At 39.4% G+C, this 21,827-nt stretch overlaps 2 protein-coding genes across 8 annotated transcripts in view; one reads left to right on the forward strand and one right to left on the reverse strand.

The window, feature by feature from the left end:
- Window positions 1–6,842, forward strand: part of FRRS1 (ferric chelate reductase 1) — a 35,054-nt gene extending 28,212 nt beyond the window's left edge. For 6 of the 7 annotated variants that reach the window (XM_019474911.1, XM_019474909.1, XM_019474910.1 and 3 more), the window contains 2 exons: window positions 1,078–1,139; window positions 1,245–6,842. In XM_019474911.1, coding sequence (XP_019330456.1) covers window positions 1,078–1,139; window positions 1,245–1,337 — 155 coding nt within the window. In that variant the 3' untranslated portion in view covers window positions 1,338–6,842. The remainder of the gene's footprint in view (window positions 1–1,077; window positions 1,140–1,244) is intronic. The other variant, XR_002086348.1, reaches the window with a different exon arrangement.
- A 152-nt stretch (window positions 6,843–6,994) lies between these two features.
- PALMD (palmdelphin) overlaps window positions 6,995–21,827 on the reverse strand; it is a 29,999-nt gene continuing 15,166 nt past the window's right edge. The window contains exons 4-8 of the mRNA XM_009290448.2: window positions 15,731–15,845; window positions 14,806–14,839; window positions 14,609–14,719; window positions 12,762–13,859; window positions 6,995–8,562 (exon numbers count right to left, since the gene is read on the reverse strand). Of these exons, the coding sequence (XP_009288723.1) occupies window positions 8,519–8,562; window positions 12,762–13,859; window positions 14,609–14,719; window positions 14,806–14,839; window positions 15,731–15,845 (1,402 nt within the window). The 3' untranslated portion in view covers window positions 6,995–8,518. The remainder of the gene's footprint in view (window positions 8,563–12,761; window positions 13,860–14,608; window positions 14,720–14,805; window positions 14,840–15,730; window positions 15,846–21,827) is intronic.

Here is a 21,827-nt window from a genome sequence, read left to right on the forward strand (position 1 = left end):
CACCCCCAGGTCCTTTTCTGCTGGGCAGCTTTCCAGCCACTCTTCCCCAAGCCTGTAGCGCTGCATGGGGTTGTTGTGGCCGAAGTGCAGGACCCGGCACTTGGCCTTGTTGAACCTCATACAGTTGGTCTGGGCCCATCGATCCAGCCTGTCCAGGTCCCTCTGCAGAGCCTTCCTACCCTCGAGCAGATCAACACTCCCGCCCAACTTGGTGTCGTCTGCAAACTGACTGAGGGTGCACTCAATCCCCTCATCCAGATCATTGATAAAGATATTGAACAAGGCCAGCCCCAGTACTGAGCCCTGGGGAACACCACTCGTGACCGGCCGCCAACTGGATGTAACTCCATTCACCACAACGAGCACAAATGCTTGCAATTGTGAATGAACAGGGGAATGAAGGTGAAATCCTGACTCCAATATGTCTAGTGAAGAGACTGGTAGTAACTTCATTGGAAATTCTTAGCTTTGCTGGCTGATGTCACTGAGAGGAGATGACTGTGCACATGTAAACGACCTGTATCTAAGGCAGAGATGAGACATCTGCAGAATTGAAGCAGCATGATTAGTTAAGAGGCTGTGTAAGGTGGCACATGGAGAAGGAGTGATTATGAAAGATGTGCCTTTAAACTTTAATTGCAATAATTACTTCCTAGAACTAGAGAAATGAATCTGAAATCTTTGAACAATGAATGTTCTCGTGTTGGCTAATGGAAAACACTTCTTAATAAAATCTAGTTATCTTAAAATGAAAAGGAGAAGGTTTTAGATCAAACAAATGTTTTGTTCAGCTAAAACTCAGTGTTTTGATGATTCCAGCAAAAAAGACAAAATGTTTTGCCACTTCAATGTCCAGAAGTTACTTTTTGTAGGTCAGCTCCAGAATAATTTTTCACTTGTGCTGTAAGCATGATAGTACAGGTCATGAAATGTTAAATGAGACTTCCAAGTGCTTTTCAAATTTGATGCTGTATAAGACTTAGTTACTTAGTCACAGGATCAAGAATTCTGCAGTATAAAAATGAAAAACCCCCTTACTCTTAAAAGCAGACAACTTTTTTTTCTTCCCACTAACAGTTGAAGTGATAGAGGATGACAGAGTACAAATACTGCAGTCACTCACATCTGCAGAAGCAGAGGTAAGTCACAATTTTGTAAATAACTGCTATGAGATGGGATGATTCTTTGTTTAAACCAATAAAAAGACTGACACTTCTATGGCTTTTCTTCCCCTTCTCTTGCAGGGTCGTCTGTTTAAACAGATTGTGTTAACCATCTACATCTGTGGAAATGTAGTATTCCTCATTGCCTTCCTGGCAGCAATCAGCCAAATATGAAATAAGTCACTGAGAGTTTTGTGATGAAATATTGTGCAGTTGAAAAACCTGCAAGGAATGCTTTCTATTACAACTTTGCCCTCAGCACCTCCCTGAAGATGTAATTGAAGAATAATAGCACACGTGCATCATGCTCGGCGTTAGGGAGAACTTGAATTCAAATCTGTAGAAGGATGTTGCAGTCCTGCAAAAGCTGTCTTCTGATGGGACTTTTAATGGGAGTCTTTGCCTGAGTAAGGAAAGAAGTTTCTATTTTTTAAGTGCAGTAATTAACTTGATTGAAGCTTATAGGTTAAGAAGACTGAGAAGATGTGCTGAAAATGCTGTTTTGATAGTAAGTTCTCTAAACCTTTTGTGAATATTATTGGGAAAACCGGAAAGATTGATCCGGAATCTTATATCTGTTCACTTTACTGTGTTCTAATGGCATGTGATGTTACAACTTCCTGCTCATGACAGTTTTGTGCATTAAAAAACAACTTGGCCAAAAACTGTCACAAATGCAGGTTGATGCATGAGTTAAATGCTGTTGTCTATCTTTGCAGTTAAATGCAAAAAATATTCTCTCTGCTCTAAGAGCAGTACACTTACACAACAAGCATATGGGTTTGGGAACTTCAGTCCTTTAGTAAAACCGCCATTTGCCTCACGCAAAATACTGTTCTGTCCTGTCCCCCTCAGTGCTTCTAAACCATAAAGAGAAAACGTGTTTGCAATATAAGTGCATTAAAACCAGTTGTACTTACCTAAAACTCAAATGGGAAGAACTTATCTGTGTGTTTGGATTTCTGTGTTTTGCTGTCTTTTGGTTGCTTGTGGTTTCTGAATTACTTTTCTGTGTGAATAAGATGGTTTTATGCCACTTGATGCTTAAATGGAAGTGAAAATATTTGCTCAGGAATGTTGCAGTTGTATTTGCACTGCCGGATGAAATGTAGATTAGGAGTTGGTTTGACTTCAGGAAAAGCAGCTTCTGTTAATGTTAAGTGAGAGTCCTTTGAGCTGGCATATCTAGGAGACAGAACTGTCTTTATAAGAATATGGGAGGGCATTTTTTTAGTCAACAAAAGATTTATATAAGTATATGAACTAGGTACAGGGAATGGAAAGAGACTATATTGTTTAACTTTTTTGGTTCATGGTTTGCCTAAGTATGGAAGGATACTCTTGAAATGGCATCTCCGAAATGAACCCTTAATATGCCATGCAGTACAGTGCTTTGCATTTGTGTTTTGCAGCTCTGAACAGTTTGCTTCCACACTTCATTTTTGATACTGGAAATTATCAATTTTTAGTTGTAACACTTCAAAATATATCTTCAGCCTAGGGCTACTAAGCTAGCTGGGAATAAAGGTGTTGGAGTATTAGATAGAATAGTAAATAGTGAGGCCTGGCTTGTAGACTGTTATAGCAACATCTCTCTACTACCTGATGGCCAGCTCTAAAATACTCGTACATGTGGGTCAGGTAGTGGTTCTCTCCGTTTACTACAGCTGTCTATTTCTGTCTCTTCCTCCATCTCCCCAAATCCACAGTGCAGCCTGTTGCAGGGACAAGTCATATTCAGAAAGCTACAAGCTTGTAATTAGTGGTCGTCTTTTTTGCTGCTCAAGTAACTGGTTTAGCCATAAGAGCATTTATAGAGCTGGGATTAATCCCTTTGTCAGTGGCAGCAGCAGAATGCAAGTGACTGTAAGTTGAATCATCCCCTTTCCTCCTGGAAGCTGGAAAAGTCATGTGCAGGTTGGGAAAGGGGGACTATGAAGAAATATGGCAAAACCTAGGCTGAAGGGCAAGAAGTATATGGCTAATTGGGGTTTTTAGAGAGCTCTGATCTCAAAAGCCTGGGAATCACAGGCCCATCTAGTGCTAACGTTTTGGGGGACTCTTTCATATACCATGAGTTTATAGAAGAAAATCTCTCAACCTAGGCACAATTGATGGCTTTTTAAATTAAAGTCAATGCCAGATTCTTTCTGTAATACAATAGCGATACTGTGTGTTTGTTTCATTTGCATGTGACGATGAACACAGGGTTTTTAAAACATGAATGTAAATATCTTAATAAAAGTTCTTGTCTCTTTTAGTAAGGTGAAAACACTATCAAATAGAAACTAGAAAAGAATACTCTTGCATAGCAGCCAAATGGATTGTCTGTTTTCTTTGTAGATGTTTTATAAATTAAAGCTATCTAAATGCTTCCTGGAGAAATTTATTGAAATTGAATGTTAAAATATTTTCTCTTTGCAATGCAGAGTTACTTTTCCTCAAGAAGAAGAAAAATCCTTGTTCCACATCTAATACAGCTTTAAAGATGGCAAAATTGTCAGTTGCTCTTTGGATAACTTGTTCCTTCCCAGTGCTAGCAATATTGCATAGTTTCTTATGTGAGGCCTTATGTGCAGTTTTATAACTTATTTGATGGAAAGACTTGTGAAATTTGTGCAATGTTTGTTCACACCATCACCCCTGCCCTCTTCCTGCATGACTTGTAAGAGGAAGCAATGTGTCATTGTATTCTAGTGACTTCCAAAATTTCTGGTATATTCCTTTGAAAAAAAGAAGAAAAAACTCTATGGAAGTGTTTGATATTAGCAGGAAAATAGGTGATAAGCAGTTTGGTTCTAGAAGCACTGGTGGCTGCTGTATATTTTTTTTTTTTTCTTGAATGATAAAATATTGTATAGAAGAAAATTCCCATTGCTTTGCTTCATAAAGGAATCCCACTGAAGTCAAGAAATTCCCATTGTTTTGCTTCATAAAGGAATCCCACTGAAGTCAGGAAAACTTCACAAGAAGAGATCGAGAAGGTTTCAGTGTTCTTCAGATTAAACTTGTGATGACAAATCAACATTAGCATATTTCTTTTTGGGTTCTTCTAGACAGGCAAATGCTCCCAGTCAAGTAGAAACTTGTGATCAGTCTCACAACAAGTAGTTTACTGTTTTGATTGAGTTGTTAGGTGCAGCCTCCAAATACTGGTCATCTGCTCTTGACTTAACTACAAACCATGTTTCTTGCATATGTTTTGAATGAAAACTAACTCATGCAAATAGCTCAAATGCAATGGAATTCACTGCTACTTTTGCTTTACTTGAAATAATTTTTTTGCTAGCTGACACGCAGGCTGCAGAATGAACTAAGAAAAGGTGTGCTTTGTTTCTCTTCCTTACGCTGAACGCTACACTGTTTTCTGTTTTGTCAAAAATCACAAGATGGGGAGACTTCATATTCAGTGTAATCATGCCCGTGTTTTTCCCTTACCCGGCTTTGGGAAGGCTAGAGATTGCCTGCCTTTTGTTTCCCATCACGGTTTGTAACACTACGTGGCGCTCTTGCTCAAATAACAGCATTTTTATTTCACTTGCTTTCTTTAATCTGTCAGTGAGAGGGAGGCATGTAAAGGACGTCCAAAACAGGAAGTGTTCCTAGATGAGCTAATAAAAAAAATTTCTCAAGCTTTGTTAAGAAACTCGATCTTTAAATTCAAGCCATTTCATACAGATAGACATTATGGAATGGGTGTTTACTTGATGTCTATGCTTAAGCTTTTGTTTGAACGGTTACGGCCTGTTTTCTTTTGTCATGTGTCTAAACTGTGCTCTATGTGGGTACATGCCTTTCCAAACAACTTAAGATGAATGGCAATCATCGAGGAAAAAACTGCAATCTTCTGCATTTCAATGCAGAAGTTAATATCTCGGTGATTTTAGACCTTCAGTGCAGGCTGAAGTAAGAAAGACTCCAAGTGAATAGAAGGCTAAGAGGGATGATCTAGTAATTCTGAGAAATTCTTTGTTCACATCAGTCTGATCCCAGCTTCTCTAAGGGGTATGTGTGAAGGGGGCAGCTGTTGCATTCACTTACCTGAGGGAGTGGCACAGCAGAATCGGCACAGGACAAGTGCTTCAGAACATGCTTGGTACCATCTGTTTTAGCTCATACGTGAGCTAATTCAACCACTGTATAGCTTCTGCTGGTCTTCCTTGCGTTGTGCAAAAGTGACTTTACATATTGCAAACCACAAAAGCTGAACATCTGTGTCACACGGAACCAGGTATCTATGATAGGCTGGACAAATGATACTGCACTAAGAGGGACTCCAGCTTTGGCTTTGTTTCAGAGAGACTTTTGTCTTGCTGGACCCTAGAAATCGTTTGGCTTTAATGATGAATTGGAATTTTGCATGGCATCTGTACTGATGTGAGGGGAAAAAAAAAAGATTTGCCGCCTTATAATTCTGTTCTTGTTGATACGGGATGTGGGAAAGCTCTGGGCTGCAGCACTCATGATGAACATCCCTGCTTCCCAGAAGCACACAGCTCTTGAATGCTCCATTTTGTGTCTCTGTTCCTCTAGATTAATGATGTGATATCCATGCTGCTACATAGCTAGTGTATTAGTGTGGGACAGTTCAGACTCATCTGGCACAAACAGAATAGTTTTAATATATGTGACATCAGAACTGCCACATGGCAAAGCAGAGATCTGCTGAGCCCGGTATTGTCTCCAGAAGTGGTAGTAATGAGTGCTTAGAGCAAGAGACGTAACAAGACTGCAGTGGTATTTTCTCTTTCCAGCAAGATCTGCTTGCTACTTGCCAAAATCTGTGCAAGGTTGTCCTAAACTAGAAACTGCAGCTGGACCATGAATTTTTGTAGTGATTGAATTTTATCTATGAAGTATGCAATGAATTAATAAAAAAAAAAATCTGTTAATGTTTTTCCCTCCCATTTAATTAGTCAGCATGAGAAAGTGCTGCTTGTTTTTGTTTTAAGCCTGCTTCTTGATGCCATTGTTTAATGACCTGTATTTTGTTTTTTACCTTCCTGCCTTTATCACAGTTCTCTAGGCCTCTCATGTCTGTGCCTGTCTTTTCCCCTGTATGACTGCTGCTGTGTTTAGCCATTTTGCACTTCTGATAATCTTCATTACCCTTCTCTATTTGTCTCTTCAGAGATGGGGTGACCAAACTCTACTCAAGTTGTAAATATGAAGTGCTATGCCACAGTTGTATTTTGATTTGTTTTCCATGCCTTCCCTAGTGAGTCCTAAAGCTCTCTTCATTTTCATGGCTTCTGAGCATGGAGTTGATATTTTCAGAGGACTATCTAAAATAATGCCAAGGTGTTTTACTTCCTAGCCAAGAGGTTCATAACACCAACTTAACAGCTATTTCTCGTGCTGTGTGTGGTTAGGGTTATTTCTATTTTTTTACATTACTTTTCATGTATTGGTAGTGAATTTCACCTGTAGATTTACTATGCATTCCCTATTGTGAAGTCTCTTTTTAGTCCTTTGTCTCTTAAACTATGATTAATACTACATTGGCAGCAGCATTTTTGCCCCCTTTTCCAGATCATTTAAGTTTAATAGCATGGAGTATTGGGGAAGGCAGGGGATGAGTGTCCATAGCAATCTGCCCCTGTTACAAAAACTGCTCATGACTACTTCATATCATTCTCCTACTTTCTCACTTTTTGGTGTATCCTGTTAAGAACCTTCGAGAAGATGAAAAAAAAAAAAAAAAAAAAAAAAAAAAAAAAGTTGAAGGTAGCTCCCTCTGCTGCTCTCAGAACCAACAAATAACGGAAGAAACGTAAGGGGGAAAAACCCACTATAAAAAAACAAACAAAAGACCCATGATAAGACATAGAGAAAGTGTAATATAGTTAAATTTATTTGTTTTTATCTACTATTCCAGTCTCCAGGTAACCATCTCTGACAAGTCCTAGAATTTGAGATTATTACCCACTTCAGACTGGGAGCCACCCAGTGTTTAGAGGCTACAAGTCAGCTGATTACTACCATCGTGCCTCAGTATGAGGTAGTAGCTTCAGTTTCCTGCTTTGAAATGAGGAAGACCAGCAAAAAAGTTAAGGGTTTTTTGCTGGTGCATAATTTGAGTCAGCTATACTAGAATAACACAACCTGAGCTTTATCTGTTTAGTGATTCAAACTAAGCTAAGACCTAGCAAAATAAAGCTATCATACTGATTTGAATATAAGGATGTAGTGCTGCGAGGCACTTTTTCCCTGCAAGAACTATGTGCTGGAAAAATCTGACTTGTGATTTTTTTCTAGGTGTAATTGTACTTTATGGCTGCTTTAAGGGCCCTTGGCTCCTCCCTCATGCGGAAAGAATTAACCTGTTCCTTGGTGGGAGGCTTAGACCTTGCTGGAGAGCTGTGCCCAGCAGTGGCTGCACCTGTAACAGACCTTCTGTTGCAGCTGCGGGACAAGACATTGGCAACTCAGTATTTCTGATGGGAGGCTTGCATTAATTTTAGCTCCCTGGCTAACTGAAACCTGTATACTAAGCAGTATTTTTTTTTTTTGATGGACAGGCACTGCCTGTCTGGCAACCAGTTTCCTGAAAAAGCAGGGCTTTCCGAGCAAGCTAGGAGGTGAAAGCTTGCTTGGGATGTCAGGCTGTTCATAGTGTTAGGCACAGGATTGATCTGTGAGGTTATGGGTGGGCAGCATGTATGTGGCATGGGGAAGGGAGCAGGGTCTGAGAATGACTATACTGTCATACATAAAATAGAAGGGTGGGTGGACTGCGGAGCTCTAGAAGGTAGCTAAATATTTAAATGCTGACTTTACTTTTTTTGGTTTGTTTTGCTGTCACTTAAAAAGGAATGCTTTAAACTTTGGCCGAGGTGGTATGCTTGAAAACCAGCTTTTATATTTACATTTCTTCCTGCTCCTATCTCTTATGTTTAGTTTTTCAATAACCAATGCTTTTACCAGAAAAATGCTGGGACGGCATTTTCAATCAAAATCAGGTAGATTGGCACACTTTGAAGTGAAAAAATGTCCTGTGAAGATCCGTGGAGATGGGTGTTTATCTGCTCTGTATATATAGCAACACCATATTCCTGATTGTGGGAACAGGTACGCACGTGTCTTCATACTTGGATATACACTGCATTTATGGTCTTAGGTAACTTTCCACTACTTTCAGCAAAATCCAGGATATGATTTGTGTGTATGTGGCAGTTGGTCAAATCTAAAAGTCTGTTAAAGTCCATTGGATTATGCAGAGGGCAAAATAACCCACATGCATAAAACGGAGGAGCAAAACAAGCATTATGATCCAAAAAACGTTAGTTGAAGAAACTCTTCTTAGCTTTATTCTGTTTTGAGTAGCAAATTCTACTTCCATGTCATTACAGCTGTTAAATCACCTTTTTCCCCAGCTTTGCCATTCTCATCCTCAGAGCTGAAAAAAGAAAACAAAGCCGTTGCATTTCAAGACTAACTTTCTATTTCTGATGCTAAATATCCTTATTTAGAAAAATGAAGAATACACGTACCTCCGGTGGTTAATCCAGCAGAATAAGCATTGTTTTAGTGTTATAAAAAGAAATCAGTAGAAGGCATTAGTTCTGGTAATTTTGCAATAAAGCGAGTACATTAAGAAATTACTCCATTATCACTATTTGAAAATTAGCACAGCTCTTTTCCAACTGTTTTGTTTCTGTTACCTTCACTAATGCGTTGCAGACAGATGGTATTGTCCTTGACTAGATGCTGACAGATTAAAAGGATGCATGAATAATTAAACAAACTCTTTGTTTAAACTAAACTCCTCAGTGGGAGCTATAACTGTTTGGAAGCCTTTTTCTTTTGTGTTGATGTTCACAGAAAACTTTCCTTTCTTCCTGGTGTAGTGAGTCAGAGTGGGATTTAGTCATGTTCCTGATTTGAGTCTGATGGAGTAACAGTATCTGTATAAACATCGGTATGGCTATTGTCTGTAACTGGGTATAATGTGGGTTAGTTTGAAAGTGACAGTGCAGGGCAGATGATTAAATGTTAAAGTTATTTTTAGAACAGCAATACAATGCTGCTGTTTGATATGTAAGAGCCTCCCACCACCGTGTAGTTGATCTGAGAATGCAGTGGGAATAATCTCCAGCCCTCTGACCTGTTAGTTTGAAGAGTCACCCAAAATAGCATGTCTCGTTCCTCCATCCTGTATATAACTCTGTACTGAGAGACAGGGCGTCAAAGCAGCTGTTTACTTGATTTATGCATGTCAGCAAATGTCCAACTCGAGTTATGTTTTGAATGCTGAAGTTGTTGCAAATCATAGAAGCATCTGAGTGTAACTTTATATTATAGGGCCACTGATGTTAAGCTTAGCTCTTACAAAGACCCTGTGTACTGTTTGCAGACCAAGGAATTCTGAAGGATTCAAGTCCTGGTTGTGGTTTCAGAGAACAATCAGTCTGATGCTTCACTTATAGCCAACAGTCCATTTTTGTCTTGCTCTATGCGTTACAGAAACAGATGGCATGCATGAATATTTCTCTATTAAAGTTTTGTAGTACGTTACTTTCTTCAACGCAAATGGAGCTAAGTCCCTGCTGTGTTTTTTGAAGGTTGCACAGCTTCCAGTGGTAAGGAAAAAAATTAGCTCATCTAGACTACCTGCCAAAAGCCTTGGACCTTCATGTCCCATGAGAGCCTGTTCCACACTGTCAGTAGGTTTTACTGCCTATTCAGCTTCAGTTTTTCCTTTCCTTATTCATTCCATTATGTCTAGCCTTTGTTCCCCCCCAAGGACTTTTAATTTCCCTAATGAGTATTGAATCTTCAAAACGTTTGCACGCTAATTCATTTGACTGAAATTTAAAGAAGAAAATAAGCTCTAATAATGAGAAACACTGGTGTCCAAATTATAGCATTGTCATCCTTCTCTCTGTATGGTTTTTCTGAGGGCACGTGCTTTGAGATGTTGGTTCCCCACCAAGCTCATGGGGAAAGGAACATTGCTCCTATATGGAAAACGGTATGTCCTACATGTCTGTCAGTTTGGGGGCATGCTGATATTTCTCTATATAGATGGGCACATGGAACAATTCCTCTGCCTCCTAGTTGTCCTTGGCCATCGCTAATTTTTTCAGTAACTTGCTCTGAAGGTTCATTTCTTCCCAAAGCAAGATTGTTACGTAAAGGACGGTCTCCCTGGTCTGTCCTGTGCTTCCTTGCTTCCCATTCTCTTTCAGAGAGTCCTCAGTGCCTGTTTAATGTTCAAATACTGCAATTGCCTCCCAAAGCTTTCATTTCAGAGAGGATTATTTTTTCAGTTGTATGGTTTGTTGTTTTAGTAATGAATGATGAGGTACCAAAAATAGTTTTGACTCCTCTTTTCACTGGTGGTGTTCAGCGTGAACCTGCTAGGCTGGACATCAGTGGCTGCTTTGAAAACAATTTATTTCTCTAAGAAACAGCTCTGTGTAATGCATTGTTCTAGATTTAAGAGGCCTTCCTGGTTTTGTTTCCTTTTTAGAAGTTGCAGTAGGATTACAGGACTGCTTGGGAAAAATTGAGTCACTTCCTGGCTTTTTCCACTGATCAAAATGTCCCAGGGAGTGGCAATAAATAGGTCGAGGGGTAAAGAGGAATATGGCTTAGTTCCAAATTCTGCTGGGCACTTAAGACACTCATTTGGAGGCAGTGCTGACTGTTGGGGTGTATTTTTAAGGCAGTTGCCAAACTGCTTTTAATTTAATTGGGACCAGTTTTTTCCTAACTGGCTATTTTGTCCTTGGAATATTTGTAAGTAAATGGGTGAGACCAAATACAGATTAACAGAACAGATTCTCAAACGTCTTTGCTAGATTTACACTTATCCCCCTTCCCTGAAAGTCAGTGTTTGTTTTCCACTAACCTCAAAAGAGAGAGAACCCAGATTGTTCGGAGAGTGTCTATGAGTGGCAGGGAAAAACGAAGACGTTTTCAGATGCTTCTTTCAGGAGACAAAAATAAGCAAAGATTGTTACAGAGGTGCTCAGCTTACATCTCATGGCCTGCATATGGCCCACCCGAATGGTACTGCCAGCTCATAGTTACTTCTTGGAAACCTCTTTCCCAGGATCTGTTTGGGAGCACCCACGGAGCAGGCTGTAGGATGAATGAACTGTTTCAGTAGCAACCAGCGGATGGGTGGGTGAGTGTCGCTTCTCCATTATATGCATATGTGATGGAATTAAAGGACCATCCTCAAAATACAATGGGCTGGAGCAGTTGCTGGAGTGGTTTATCTTGCCTGTACCAGCTACTTCTGCTTTTAGTTGCTGCCATAAGAGTCGCTGGCAGCAGCCTTTGGTCCTGGAGGATGTAGGGAAGGGCACAGATGGCAGGATTGGTGCTTGAGAGAAGCAAAGGTTCTCTCAAGTGATAGAAAAGTACAGTGGCCTCATTGATCAGAAAGGCTGGGCAGTACTGCTGGAATATTTCAGGCTCTTGCGTGCATGACTGCATGAGGCTGATACTACTATAAACTGAGTGTGTTACTTACTGAACAGCTCTTCCCAATCAGCGCATACTGTTGCAAAAAAACCTGAAACTCCTTATGCGATCCAATGACCACCCTCTCTCCTGGCTTTATCTGTATTGTAAAGAAATGCTGGGCTGCCAATGCAGCTTTAGGCAGGGCCCAAACCTACATTTTTGCTGCCAAATTGCAAAGTTATTCAGAATATGGTCTGGAAGAGGAGCAGGGAGAGAACGTGGGATCAGGAGCCCTGATCTTCCTATAATTCAAGCCCAGCGTTCTTTCCTTGAAGTGGAATGTGATTGCTGTCTGAAATCTGCTGCTCTGTAAATATGCTTAAATGCAGTTTAATTGTATGTGTTAAAGTGCAATAAAATCATAAAGAAGAGCTTTCTGTGTTTCTGGAATATCCTGCTATTGTTCTTTCAATCTCTTATTATAAAACTTTATAGTAAGAAATAGACACCTTGAGTATTAATAGAATATAAAAAGTGTTAAATAACACTATGGACTACCACATGTAGTGATGAAAACTGTCTAATTGTATTTCAGAGGCTATAAAAATATCTAACTCGGGTTAACAAAACAATGTTAAAACTTGCATAAACATTGTCAAGGCAAGGTTGGCAATGCTGATTCCAGAAAAATGCAAAGTAAAGCTGGTTATTAAACAGCCTTTCTGATTTAAGGAGCAGTTTGGATTATCTAGGAAGTAGTTAGAATGCAGATAGGCACAAAAACATTCCAGTGAGGAGACAGTGTTAAGAAGCAATGCTGTTAGTTACCTGGTAGAAATGAAAACTAATTCTGCTAATTGAGGTAGCATTAATGGAACTTTTAATTGTCACTTGAAAGAGAACCACTTTTAATCTTTGAAGGTTACAGAATGGCCTTTCTGAGATTATTTTCCAAATTTTGATGTGGTAACTAGTGCATTGCTGAAGATGAAATAATTCAACAGTACCAAAATGCAGATTGGTGTTTGTTAACAAACAAGAGGAAAGAAATTATTAGTAATTGCAAATTAGTCCATGAAACAATCCAAATAGTAAAGTGGAACAGTTGCTAGTGGATAAGAGTGGTATCAGTTTGCTACATGAGCGAACAGCAGTGACATGATTTTCCTTTTCTGTTACCTGTTAGTGAGGGATCTTCAGTACCGTCTCCAGATACCTGGCCGTGAAGATGAGCACGGTGTGTTGGTGAGCTTAAGCGTTCCTCTTGTTCTCGCAGGGAGATGGAATTTTTGTGGGGTACCTTGTTCAGGCTCGTGCCCGGACCACTCACAGGGTTTGTCTGTGGGATTTCTATGATTTTCCTGCTTGGTGGCTGATAAACTTGACTATAGTGGCCTACGGGATGATACGCTGGTTTCTCAGATTTGCTGTCATCTTCATCATCATCATCAATGATAACTAATTCTGCACGGATAACCCCATCGTATCGTGACAACTTTTGGTCTGCTTCTGCATCGTCATCATCAACGTGCTGATAACCCATGAAAATCATTGTTACTGGTTCCGAATCATCCACGTAACATGGTACAGCTTGGACAATGCTGTATTGAACATCTTCCTCATCTTGAGGTGCAGGGGATGTTTCATTAAGATGGCAGGGACTTAAAAACCTTGTCTCATTATGTCTTTCTCTTGTATTCTGGTAAGGTTTTAATTCCTCATGCGCAGGTTTTCTTTCATCATTATGTATCATCCTGTTCTCAGGATTAGTATGCACTTTCTTCTCTGAATGGGAAAGTACTGGAGAGGGAGACTTTGGCTGTATTGCCTTTGGAAGATCAAGCCCATTCTCTTTACGTTGCTGCATAAAGGGCTCTGTTTTGGAGGAGAATTCTGTCTGATGATTGCTAAATCCATTCATCTCTCTTTTGTGAATGTCTTCCAGTTTTGGTCCAGGGGCTAATTTGTCTTTCTGAGGAGTAACTGGCCTGCAAAATTTGTTTGCAAACACAGGCTCATGATACTCTGTGGGAGACTGGGAATTTTTTTCAGTTGCCTGCCGTAGCAGGTCCTCCACCTCAACAGGAGCAAGTTCATCCATCCCATTTTGTGTTGTGCTGCCATTTGAGGACACCGCATAGACTGACTTCCTGCCATCGTCATAGACTTTAATTCCTGTCTCTTTAAACTCCTTTGAGGGAAGAGGTATTGTTGATAACACTGTGTTTTCTCCTGTCTTCATGTCTTTTTCAACTTTAATTTCCATGGCAAACAATGCTGTTGAAAGAAACAAGTGCTTAAACTGATAATGCAGTAGCTGCAAGAAATATTATAGAAGAATTCTGACAGTTATAGAGAACGACTGTCAGGATGAATTATCAAATATGTACGATTATCACATACATAACCAATAAATTGGATTCTCATTTTGAATGCTCCTTCCATCCTGTCAAAACTTGAAGTGGAAAAAAATAATTTTGTTTGCATCTAGTTCTGTGAGGGAAAAATAAGCTGTTGAGGAGCCAGTTTTCATTACATGATTGACTGGGAAAGCCAGATTTAACCTTGGCCCCTGGTGTTGTGCTGGGCAGCAGCAGTTGAAAGAGCTCAATGTGCTACAAGAGTAGAGAGTCTTGGGTGCTTGGAAGGGTTAGGAGCCTTTGTAGTAGTTGGGAAATAACCAGATTACTGCTGGCTGCCCAGTAGGTGTAAGTGCAGATAGAAAATGTGAAATGTATGATATGAAGGGAGGAACTACTTAAAGTTACACCAGGTAGAGAAACAAAGTGCTAGAAAGAAGTGTCAATGTTGAAAACACTTGATCCTTATTCTCAATGGCACATACCTTGCACCAGTGTCCCACCTCTCAGTTTTGATGACCTCACTTTATAACGTAATGCAGCTTAAATGAGAATAACATTGTCCCATATCTGTAATGTTTATCCTTCCCTGCAGGTGTATTAGATTCAATTTATAGGAAGTCTTTGCACATATGGACACCCTTTGGAGTTACTAACAAGCAGTACCTCTTCTCTTTTCTTCATCATCGTTGGCAGCTTGCGCTGTGCTTTTCAGTGCGGAAGGCCTGAAATACTTGGGAAGGTCAGGTATGCTGGTGTATATGTAGTCTGCTGCCTCTGAGTAAAGATCCACAAAGCATTTAGTATGTTTTCACTGACTTCCATAAGAAACTTTTTCAAAATTTTTTTTTGACTAAACATACCTTTTTCAACTCCTGCTTTTTCAGTCTTCACAGACTAGGAAAGAGAACCATTAACAACAAATGTGATTAGTCAGTTTTAAGACGTTAACTAGACAGTGCTTTGCTTTACCTGATAGTTTTAACTTTTTGTGTGCACGGCTTTATACTGAGAAGGGGCTAAAAGTGGAACCTGTTCAGTTGAAGCATGGCAAGGGAGAAAGTGAAATTTTTCTGGTCTTTTTTTGCCAATACGATTCCAAGTCACACAGGGAAGGACAGGATGTTACAAAGGGTTAATCAGTGACACAGCCTCACACTGTGGCCCAAGCTGGTTGGCTTCAAAGATTTTTTCAAAGGCTCTACTTAGGCTTTCCAGTTGTGCTTATGTCCCTGCGTATCTTTAGAGAGAGTGTGTGTGTGTAAAAACAACTGGAGAACTGAAGTTTAGTTTCATCGCTATATTTTTGAGATGGTTTAAGATGATTTTCAACTATCAAAATGACCTTTTGACCAAGACTAATGACTGATAATATTAAGTCATGTTTCACTATAACCTCTTTCGGGGATTTGGGGGAAAGCACGATGCAGCTTAGCTGGGCACATCACCTGAAGGAGTATGAATATGTCAGTGTCTGTACCCACTCTGTACCCGGTATGTCTGCCTCTGGCTGAGATGCAAAGTTGCTGGTTGGTGTCAGTGGCAGTGCTATTCTTTTTGAGATGTGCTACAGATGAGTAATGATAGGAATTGCTCCCCCACCCCCATAAACAAGCAAATGGAGACATTTGGGCACTTGAACAGTATAACATCTTGACCCTCTTGTATTTGAACTACTGTCACTTTAGATAAAAGCTCATGACCACTCACAGGATCCGGCTAGTTCCCCTTTCCCTGGTTATTATGATGGAGTAATGAATTCTACTGCTGCAGTAATTTGGCACTAACCTTTATTATGTCTTCTGTTGTTTTCTCAACAGACTTAAGTTTCTTTAAAATTGCTTCTTCCTTAGCTGAGACTTCCATTTCCTCTCTTTCCAGAGCCTCAATTTCCTTCTCCAGTCTGCAATCACAATTCCCTTTGATTTAATACCAGGCAGAGAACAACATTGCAGATTCAATACACTGTGAATATGGACATTAGTGGGGCTGCTTCTACTTACCCTGACAAATTTTGCTCTAATATGAGATCGTCTTATAATTTCACATGCATCAGGAAATGGTATTCTAATTTATTTTTTTTTAAATGTACCTGCCATAGGTTCCTTCTGAACCTACTTTGAAAACAGTGGCTGAAATTAACTTATTTTTCAGGAGGGAATAGATAAGTAATATAGGGCCCCACAGCATTTCCTCATCTCTAAGCAAATTTTCTCTCCTACATTGTCTCAAGAAATGTGATTACTCCCTTGTAATTAAGATGTAGGAATCTAGTATACAGACAGCAGGGTTATGACTTTGTTTGTCTCTTAATTTTGTATGTGTACACATGATGAAAAGCAGCAAATTCTTTTGTTGTAAAAGTCAGAAGAATGTTCTTGTAACTGGTAGTACTTAAAGGGCTAGAGTACATCACCTCATGCGCTTTATTTTAATATATGTAGCCAAACCGTATTCAGGAGGATGCCCCGTGGAGGAAAGTTCTAGTCAATCTACAACTAGAAGCTACAATTCCAGAAGAACCACCTCTATCAATAGAAATCAAATTGCATTTGTATTTCTGAAGGGTAGAACAGGTATCACTTTTTGATAAAATAGCAATGGCATTTGCAAGTACTGTTTGTAGATAAAACAGCTCTTAACTAATTTTCTAATATGAAAATTAATACAGCTAGAAATCATAATAGTGATGTGCTTTGCAGGCTACTTTTATGAAGTTATCACTTCATAATTGTGTGGATTTTTGAAAAGTGAGCAACCTGCATAGTGGGAGGATGCTCCAGAGACTAAAGTCTGAAGCTTTGTTGTTTTCCAGTCTGTCTGGGATTGAGAATGAAGAATTTACAAATGCCCAGGATGATGAAGGGGCTTTCTGAGGGGTGTGTGTATGTGTTCAGCTCCAAGATGCCAAGACAGTTCTCCATGGTTTTGCATGTGTGAACGTGGGTTCTGGGATTTAAAAGTTCTTTGCTTTGGTAAAGCAGGTGTAACAATGCTTGACTGACAGCCTGAAGCTTGATTCTTCAGGGGAAAAAAATCTTGATTAAAAATGCAAGATATTGCTGATGTGGGGTGGGTGTTATTGTAGTGCTCCTGATAGACTAGACCAGAGCTTGTGTAGCTACAGACTTAAAAATACGAGTAAGTTTTAAGGGCTCCTCTCTGGGGCTGTGTACTAAGGCTTTCACAGACATACATGTGTCCTTTTTAGTCACTCGTCGGCATTTTGCATACTTAATTCTCTGGGAAAAGTGCTGAAATCTTGTTTCTGGAAAGCATTCCTTTTCAGCAGAACAGCAGTCATGTAAGACGCACTGGTTCAACGCACCTAGGACAAGCAGCTGGGAAGGTTAATGTTTGCAGTGTTTGCTCAAGTAATACCCTCACAAGTATTACCAATGAATTTGCAAGAGAAAACTGGGCAGTTCGCGTAGGTGTGATACATGTTGCATCAGGTGCTAAGAGCAGTCACTTTCTAAGATTGCAATTAGATGAGATTTCCAACACTAAGAAACAATTTTTAAGTGTCTGTTTATTAGAGGAGGATCCTTGATTGTACCCAGGTCTGGTCAGTGAGAGCTTTGTTTTACAAAGCCGACAAGCCTACCTCTTATGAATACCAAATATACTAACTTTCATATTCTCTAAGACAGCAGGATATTCAGCAATTGCCTTATCTCTGTCAGATTTTAGCAGTGCAAACCAGAATTATCTTGCCATTTAAGACTTGGCTGATGGGCTATTTTCTTAAAAAACCTTTATTGTTATGTAAAAGGGAGATTGAAGCTCAGCAGTCAAAATTTCTTTTGGGCTATTGCCTTCTGCTGTAGGTTTGTACATTATTTAAAAGGGGTCACAGCTCCCTTTCCCTCCCCTTTTTGTTATATGTTAAATCTATGTTATATGGTTTCTTGCATGTTAAAGCTGAGTACAATGTTTAAGGCATCTTTTTCCTAATTAGAGTTTTTATTTTCTTAGCACTAAGATGTTTGATGAAACACTTCTAGACTGAAAGGTCCAGGATAAAATATCTAGTCTCTATGTATGAGAGAGAGGGAGAAAGCTATGCCTGGTTAAAGCACACCTCTAAGGTAAAGTATCTCAGTCAAATTCTTTTCTCTGGTGACTAAGGCAGTGATTTAAGCAGGTATCCCGTATCCTAATTTTTTTCCTCTTTTCTAGTTAAGACTGTTCCTTTCTGCAAAAGTGCATATGTGTTGGGTTTTAGATAGAAATTTGCCTTATTAGCCTAATAGTTGGGAAGTCACTTTTCCATGAAGACCTAGAATCAAGCCCAGATTTAACTCTGAACTGGGACTTGAACTGGATGTCTCATGCTGTAGGTGAGCGCCATATAGCTTCAAGTCTCCTCGTCCATCTACCTTTTTTGGGGGGGATCATTTTTGGAAGAAATTCTTCTTACTTAGAGGAAAAGGCAAAAGCAAATTTCATGCCATATAGCTTCAAGTCTCCTCGTTCATCTACCTTTTTGGGGGGGATCATTTTTGGAAGAAACTCTTCTAACTTAGAGGAAAAGGCAAAAGCAAATTTCAAAACCTTCCATATTTGAGTGAAATATGTCTCCCATTGTTTTTGAATCCATGTCAGAAATTGGTGACTGTAGACTTAAGGCAACTGCAACTGATGTCACTAGTTGCTGAGATCAGTCAGAATAGTTACAACTAGAGGATCTGAGCCAAAGTTACAAATGGAGTAATGATGACCTACAACCCTGATAGAAAAAAATTTTTATGTTTTGACTTATTCTATAGTATGTACTAGGATCCACGATATTACACAAAGTCAGCATTAATAATAGAAACCTGTCCTCCCTTTAAAGTAAGCAGTCCAGAGAAGTTGAATGCAGGCTGGCAGAGAAGCATTATTTATCTCCTTCTATGTGACTGCTTGAGGAGTCTGAATAACACCGTGGCTCTTGCCCTATTTAAACTCTGATTTGTAGAGCTACAATAATAGGATACTACGTGGACTTTTATCTGTTAGTGAGACTATCCTCTTTTTTGAAACACAAAGCTATCACAGACCTCAGAACTGAGACGTGAAGCAAAATGCGTTCAGGATGAAAGTAAAAGCTGAAAAAAAAACTTAAAAGCAGCTAACACTTTGGACCTGAGCTCTGCAAGATGCCCTTAGGACCCTGCTCAATGGTACTGATTATAGTGCTAAAATTTAAAAATTTTATAATGAGGGAGATGAATATTCTTGGAGGGCTATAAAAGAAACTGATGCAATGACCATGTGCCATATTTCTGCACTTCTTGCAGCATAGTATTTGTTTAATATATTGAAATGTTGTATTTTTATGAGACTTGATTGCAATATTATCATAATGCAAAAATTAATCATTAAAAGCTCACAGAAGCATAAAAAAGGGGGGGGTGTGGGGAGAGAGAAGAAGAAAACACAACCCCAAATAAATCAAAGATGATAAACTCCATATAGTTATCTGGGAGATCAAGAAAAGTATTACTTAAGTTTATATATGCTCTCACACCCGTACCAACACCCACTTCATATGGTAATTAAGAGGACTGATTCAGTGCTCAGTGGGGTTAGGGAAAAATTCTCATACCCATGTAATGGGAATTGCATCTAGACCTTAAGTATGTCTTTTGTGCTCATACTTGCATATAGACAGATTTAATGATTTATTTTCAGAGGATGTTGTGAGTGTGCACGCTGGAATTTGTTGAAAGGAAACTTTTAAAAGATGCAATCTGTATAGTTCAAAGAAATCTTAGTCCTTTTGACTTCGTGCAGTTGAAAAGTTAGGCTAGAGTCTTTCTGGTGTGTTTAAATCTTTAGAAACTTCTAAATCAATGAAATTTTTATGAAGTTACATCACAGTTTGTATTTGTCTTGAAAGGGTCTAGCAGCCACGCTAGCAATTATAAGAAACTATCTTTTGACGGTGCTGCTGTGTTTTGTAGAGAAATGGAAGTATGACATAGCAACCATATTAAATCAATCCTTTGGATATTTGTCCTTCTCTCCTTGAGTAGCATTCATTATTTGAGAGAGGAAAATAAGTAGTATGGAGGTGTGGATGAAAGAGGGAACCTTAGAAGCCGAGATACTAAATTGGAGGTTTCTCTGCCAAAGTAGTAGCTGAATTAAGAAATTCTACAGAGTATACCTGACTGCTGCTGGCCACCAGCTAATTTGCTGGGGTTGGCACCACTGCCACCCCAGAAGAAAAATAAACAGCTTAAGAATGGAAAGCAGATAGGAGGATACCACCCTGGAGAATACCAGACGGAGAGGAAAAGGCAGTTTAGCAAGTCCTCACATGTCTTGAGGCGAGTCAAAGGCTTTAGCAGCTCTGGAGTCCATGTAGGCTTAGCCTGCCTTCATGTATCACATTACAAACCACTGAATAGACCTTAGTTAACTGTGATGTTGTTTGTGCATTTTTAAGTATGTTGTTTAGCAACTAATTCCATCAAGAATGAGCACTATTTGCTGAAAATTAAATGAGAAAATGGGACTCCTAATTCTTCATTCAGCTTGTACCCTGACCAAGGACATGCTCACTTGGCTCACTGTAACCTCTAACACGTAGTAAAGAGGGTGAATAGGACAGATAATGTAAATGTTGTTTTTGTCTGTAACCAGAGTGTTCAGCCGTTTGGCTGCAAGGTGGTTCAGGCCACTTGCTGTTCACTGTTTTGTTGTTGATACAAAGAATGGAACTCTTCCTTTTATCAAAAAATGCTCAAATCCAAACTGATTAGCAGACATACACTAGCTCTATTCGACACCCAAGTGAAGAATGTTTCAAAACAGAAGTCCTGTTTAGGAGGGTGATGGAAAGGCCCATGCCACTGCTGGAAATAATCTGCCTACAATTGCAATTGTCCTCTCAGCAGAAAGCAACAAAGACTGGTCTAAGGGTATTCAAAAAGTCTTTCAAGTGATTCAGATTTTTTTAACTGATGATAAAACCCATACAGAATAATCATCAGAGTGGACAGAATCTGTCTGAATCAAGTGAAGTTTAATAATCAGATGCCCAGAAGAAAGAATTCTACTGAGCTTCTCAATAATATATCTTACTGCTACTGCATGACATGTGTCTACATGATCAGTTTAGCAATCTTTGATTTACAGGGCAGGTCAAAGGTATGACTTCACATATATGCAGTCAAGCAAGCTTTTGTTAGCTTGGGTGCTATCTATGGCATAGCAAAAGCACTGTGCAGGTACTGTAGGGTGCATATTTTGTGCTTTTTAGTGGATTTTGTTCACACTGAACTCCGTATTACTAGGTTTCTGTATCGCTGCTGGCTGGTTTGAAACTGGGCTGGGTATGTCTAAACAAAATGTAATGATATCTGGAAGGCAGCATGGATGTTTCTCTAAGGGCCTTTGCTAGACAGCTATTGAGGAGTGGTAGGAAGTATAACTTATAGCAAAAGATGCTTGATGTGAATAAACCTGCTTAAATTCCTAGTTCAGAGGGAAGTTCCCACATGACTCCAGGTATGTTCTGCCTCCATTCTCCGTCTGTAAAATCAAATGTCCGTGTCTGAGTCGCCTGTGTATCATGAAGATAAAAGCTGCCAAAGACTCTAAGGTGTGTAGATTGTTTGGTTATGAGAGTAAGTATATCAGTAATGAAAATAGTTCTTTTGATATCAAGGCCTTACAAACCTCTAAACTGTCTTTAGAACTTCAGGAATGGTGAATTAAGTCTTCTTAATTCAGGGTGCCTCAGGAATGTAATTAGGAGCATTTCTGTACTGATTTTCATTTCTAGAATGCATTATAGCTGTGAAGTTGTTATTGTGAGAGTGAAGGCAGCGTGTCGTTTTGTGTTATACTTTCTTTGTCAGTTAATCTTTTCATTTTATGCTGATGTAAT

This window comes from Aptenodytes forsteri, unplaced genomic scaffold (assembly GCF_000699145.1).
Source record: "Aptenodytes forsteri isolate BGI_AS27 unplaced genomic scaffold, ASM69914v1 Scaffold237, whole genome shotgun sequence".
Taxonomy (NCBI): Eukaryota; Metazoa; Chordata; class Aves; order Sphenisciformes; family Spheniscidae; genus Aptenodytes; species Aptenodytes forsteri.